Genomic DNA, 5,746 nt, shown 5'->3' with positions numbered 1-5,746 from the left:
CTGCTTTCAGTTGCGTTTCATGAGAGAGTGATTTGAATGACTGAATTTTTGTATGACATTGACTTAAAAAAAAAATGCTGGACGCAGCCATGATTTCTAGAGACATCCAGAAACAATCCAAACAATTGTTTTTTTTTAATTTTTTAAATATTTTTTTGAAATTTTATCTTCCCTTTTGTTGCCCTTGTTGTCTTTTTATTGTTGTTGTAGTTACTGTTGTTGTAGTTGATGTCATCATTGTTGGATAGGACAGAGAGAAATGGAGAGAGGAGGGGAAGACAGAGAGGAGGAGAGAAAGACAGACACCTGCAGATCTGCTTCACCACCTGTGAAGTGACTCCCCTGCAGGTGGGGAGCCAGGGGCTGGAACCGGGATCCTCATGCCGGTCCTTGCGCTTAGCGCCACCTGCGCTTAACCCACTGCGCTACCGCCCGGCTCCCCCAAACAACTGTTTTTTCCTTCTTTGATTTTTCTTTTTTATGTCTTGGCATAAATCTGAAACATTTAATCCTGAAAACTATATGAGTTATGGGTGAGGCAGATAGTGCAATGATTATGATTGTTGGTATGCTTCTAATTCTACATCTAAAACACCTTCTGTTTCATTGGTTTAATCCCTCCTGCTTAACACTGTATTCTATTTACATAACCACTGTGAACTAAGCTCCGCCCTGCCTGCATGGCATTGGTTTAATCCCCACTGGTTCATGTCTCTTTGCTCCGCCCCCTCTCCTTGTCACACCCTGATTTTTCCCCAATCTTTTTTCACTCCACCCTTCCTAATCACAATCCTGTCCTTATATGTATACTCGCCAAGTATGGTGGAAACAGGATGTGATGTAGAGAGGGTGGAGTGAAAAGACAGTGGTGGAAATCAGAGTGACTACAAGAGGGGGCGGAGCAAAAAGACATTGTGAACCAGTGGGGATTAAACCAATGCCCTAGAGGCAGGGAGGTGCTTAGTTAACAGTGGTTTATGTAAATAGAATACAGTGTTAAGCAGGGGGGATTAAACCAATGAAACAGAAGGGGTCTTAGAAGCATACCAACATGGGGTAAGCTTCACAAGTGGTGGATCTGTGCGGCAAGTGAGTGTCAGGATCCTGTTTACCTATGTGTATGTGTGTGACGGGGGGGGGGGGGGATAGGTATTCACTCACCTGTTTTTCACTCTCTATCAAATAGAAGGAGAGAAAATAACCATGAGGAACAAACAGCAGATGCTGTTCAGGGAATGAACCCCACTGGTAACTTCAATGAGTTAAAAAATAAAAAAAGAAGAAAAGAAAAAGTTCTTTCTGGGAATTTCACTTACAAATGTGGTTAGATAGTTGAACTAAATAATGGGATAGTTCATACCTATAACAATTATTGTCAGAGCAGTGAAATAAGAGATAAAAGATCAATGGGTGTTTTACTGGTGAACTTCAAAAGTGCACAGTGGGCAAAAATTAACCAAGTATCTAAATTACTGATCTTTCTTATTCTTTTTTCTATTTTGACTGTGTGTGTGTGTGTGTGTGTGTGTGTGTGTGTGTGTGTGTGTGTCTAAGAAAGGTAAAGGGTAAGGGATAGAGTACAGATTTTTCTTAAGAGGTCACCATTAGTTGTAAGTTTTAGACTCCTAAAATCAATATGATTTTCATATTGTAAAAGCAATTTATTTCATCAGTATTATTATTCCTAATATATAGTATTCAGAATATAGTATTCCTACTATATTCAATTTCTCTTTTCTCAAGTCCCAGTATATTTGGCACCCTGGATTTTGTTTTTTTTCTGCAGTTTGTTTGTTTGTGATATCACCAGGACTTCATCACTAGAGCCAACTTTCTCAGATCAAAAGAGACAGAGACAGAGTGAGAGAGGAAAGACACCACAGACCCAGGGTCTCCTCCAGCATAGTGGGGGTTGGCCTCAGATCTCAGCACTTATATGAAGAAGCAGCACACAGTGCAGGTGAGTCAGCTTCCCAGCCCCCAGCCTATTTGTTATTACTCTTCTAATCCTGTTTCCTTGAATTTGCTAGCATCTGCTTGCTTAGTTTAAATATATTATACATTTAGCACTTTAATTAGTATATCAACATTCTGTTAAATGTAATTTCAGGGCAGGATTAACACTATTCAAAAACTCCCACACATTTTAATTTATAAAGTCTTCATTAACACTTAGAATTAACTTAAATTTCTTTTTTTAAAAAGTATTTTATTTATCTATTTATTTTTGAGAGAGATGCAGAGAGAGAAAGACACAGAGAGAAACACCAGAGCACTGCTCAGCTTTGGTTTATGGTGGTACGGGGAATTGAACCTAGGACTTCGGAGCCTCAGGCATGAAAATCTCTTTGCATAACCATTATGCTATCTACCCCCACCCGTAACTTAAATATCTTAAAACAGATTGATTTTATACAATAAAATATATGAGTATTAAAATTTATTTTTAAATATTTATTTTGTTTATTATTGGATAAATACAGAGAAAAATTGAGAGGGAAGGGAAAGAAAAAGGGAGAGAGTAAAAGAGATACTTGCAGCTTTTCTTTACTACTCCTGAAGCTCTCCCCCTGCAGCTGGGGGGAACCAGAGGCTTGAACCTGGGTCTTACACACCACAGTATATGCACTTAACCAAGTGTGTCACTGCCAGGCCCTGATTATTAAAAATTTTAAAGCTTATCTTTTATTTTTTATTTTATACTTTATATTTCCTATAATAAAATATACTTTATACTTCCTGTAATAAAACATTTTTGAAAATCTTTTTTGTTAAATGTGGAGAAGTACTGATTCTTCCTAATATTCTTTCTTTATGTGAGAAAGTTATTTTTTTATATATAATGTTATGCAGTAATATATACAGTAAATCCCACAATTCTCACCTCGACTGACATTGGATTTACAGATTCAAATGTTTCTTATTTTTTAAATAAAATTTATGACTCATAAGAAATTAGTTCATACAGAAAAATAAAATTTAACTTCATCAGGGTTTACTAAATGAAAGACCAAGTTCTATAGTTCAAGTGAGGAAAATGATATAAAAACTGATAAATAAAACTAAAAAAAAAAACTAGTATAGCCACAGGCTTTTTGGAATATAACTAAAATATGTCTACTAGCTATCTACAAAATGGAGTACCTTCCTCCCCAACTCTTCATCTGCACTATTCCAGCCTTTAGGATCATGATTAGTCAACAACTTGTTCGGCTTTATATGCTCTCTTTTCAGCCAGCAGGTTTGAGATACTAGCATGATAACAACCAGACTTACCTGGACAGACAACCCCACCAATGTGTCCTGGAGCTCCTATTCCCCAGAACCCTGCCCAACTAGGGAAAGAGAGAGGTAGGATGGGAGTATGGATCAACCTGTCAACACCCATGTTCGGGGGGAAGCAATTACAGAAGCCAACATTCTACTTTCTGCATCCCACAATGACCTTGGGTACATACTCCCAGAGGGTTAAAGAATAGGAAAGCTATCAGTGGAAGGGATGGAATATGGAGAACTTGTGGTGGGAACTGTGTGGATTTGTACCCCTCATATCCTGTGGTTTTTGTCAGTGTTTCCTTTTTATAAATAAATAATAATTAAAATATGAACTCTGTTCTACAGTATTATATGCTGTGTTTTCATTCATTTTCTTTTCATCATGTATCAGCAGGGGAAAAAAAGTGTTTTCACATCTTTCAAAGCTGTGGCTTTAATTTTGCCCAGAATTCCACATCTAGTGATCAACGGTTTTGATCTCTTGATTATTCACTCTTTCATTCTACTTATTTTGCTTTTAAGTACACATTGGCTTCCCATGCTTACGAGAAAATAAAACATCTCTTGATCCTAGTGTATTTACCTGATCACTATTCTGCTTCCTTCTTCCTTACCTAAATAAATTCGTGAACTAAACTAAAAAAAAAAAAAATTCTTCTGTAAGCATTTTCCTACTTCTTTGAGAACAATATAATTCTTTTGACAAATTTACTGAACGCTTCTTTCACTTGTTTGTTCCTCAAAGTATAAATAAATGGGTTTAACATAGGGGATATGGAAGTAGTGAGTATTGAGACTCCCTTATTAATGGTCATATCATCTTTTGCTGAAGGTTCGATATACATAAAGATGCAGCTGCCATAGGTAATGGAAACAACAACAATGTGAGAAGAACAGGTGGAAAAAGCCTTTGTCCTCTGCTGAGCAGAAGGGAATCTTAGGATTGTTCTGATAATATACATGTAGGACAAAACCACACACACAAGTGTCGCAATGAAGATCAGCACAGAACAGACAATGACCATCTTCTCTAAGAGCCATGTATCTGAGCAAGAGATCTTTAGAACAGGATTAACATCACAGACAAAATGATCAAGGATATTAGTATCACAGAACTCTAGGTTCAACCCCAAGAGAAGTGGAGGGCATAAGATCAATAAAGCAATCACCCAACAAAAGAAGATAAGCCTTTTGCAGATTTTGTGGTTCATGATGATCAAGTAATGCAGGGGTTTGCAGATGGCTACATAGCGATCATAGGACATGGTGGCTAAGAGGAAAAATTCGGTAATTCCAAAAATATCTGTGAAAAACAATTGGCATGCACAAGCATTATAGGTGATGACTCTGTCACCTGTGGATAGACTATACAAGAATCTAGGTATACAGGCAGAAGTGAATGAGATTTCTAAGAAGGAAAAATTTTGAAGGAAAAGGTACATGGCAGTTTTAAGGTGAGAATCCACTAGTGTGAGGATGATGATGGTCAGGTTTCCAACAACACTCAACATGTAGGTGATAAATAGAAATATGAAAATAAGAGTCTGTAATTGAGGGTCATCTGTCAGTCCCAGGAGGATGAATGTGGTGATTGCTGTACGGTTTTTCATTTCTGGGTCCTCATTCAATTTCAATTTGCTTGTCAATTAGAATGATATAATCTTTAAAAAGGAAATGGGGTAAATGTCTTACAATGTATTTTATTTAGAAAAATCAATTATTGTATTCAACAGGCATTTCTTTACATGAAAATACTTTCACATAACACGTGTCTATTCTGTTGACATGCCTTTTATTAGGCTTTAGGCATAGCGTACTAATATAATTGCCACATTTTTTGTAATATACATTTAGATCATAGCTGAGTGTGTTTGTTCATGCCTACACACATGCAAATACACTCTCATATAAGTAAAAGCAAACATTTCAATAAAACACTCTTAGATGACTTATTATCTGATATTTTCCTTTTAAATTTCATTCATTTATTTATTTGATAGAAACAGAGAGAAATCAACAAGGAAAGGGAAATAGGAAGGGTGAGAGAGTGTAAGGCCATAGCACCCTGAACATTCCGGATCTTGTCTGATCTAGAAAAGGTGACAGATAAACAGACACCTGCAGCACTGTTATACCTCCATCATACACCTCCCTGCCACCAGTAAGTGGATACCAGAACAACCCAGATCCTTGTGCTTAGTTGCAATGTATACTCAACCAGTTACTCGATGGCCCAGCCTCTCTGATGATTTCTAATTCTCCTCCTTAAAACAATGTATCACTAGGTTGATATTTAACTTTACTAAATGGTCAGAGCAGGTACTTTAAAATGATTATAAGCATGAAGCATGGTTTTGTATATTAGTAATACAGTGAACTTTCCATTCAACACATACTTGGGACAGATTTATTTATATCCCATTTTATACCAAAGAACAGATCTTTCCATGAACATTAATGTGCATTTTTC

At 36.7% G+C, this 5,746-nt stretch overlaps 1 protein-coding gene across 1 annotated transcript; it reads right to left on the bottom strand.

Annotated features, from left to right (window-relative positions):
• Window positions 1–3,947: 3,947 nt before the first annotated feature.
• On the bottom strand, window positions 3,948–4,886 carry LOC103109093 (olfactory receptor 6C2-like). Its single transcript, XM_007518099.1, has one exon. It carries the CDS (start codon window positions 4,884–4,886, stop codon window positions 3,948–3,950), a length of 939 nt encoding a protein of 312 aa, XP_007518161.1.
• Between the last annotated feature and the right edge of the window lie 860 nt (window positions 4,887–5,746).

The sequence above is a fragment of the Erinaceus europaeus genome, chromosome 7 (genome assembly GCF_950295315.1).
Source record: "Erinaceus europaeus chromosome 7, mEriEur2.1, whole genome shotgun sequence".
NCBI lineage: Eukaryota > Metazoa > Chordata > Mammalia > Eulipotyphla > Erinaceidae > Erinaceus > Erinaceus europaeus.
This window is presented reverse-complemented; position numbering and strand designations above follow the sequence as displayed.

What these genes read in the sequence shown, in the direction of transcription:
- LOC103109093 (XM_007518099.1), bottom strand. Translation starts at nt 4,886, where the DNA reads ATGAAAAACCGTACAGCAATCACCACATTCATCCTCCTGGGACTGACA.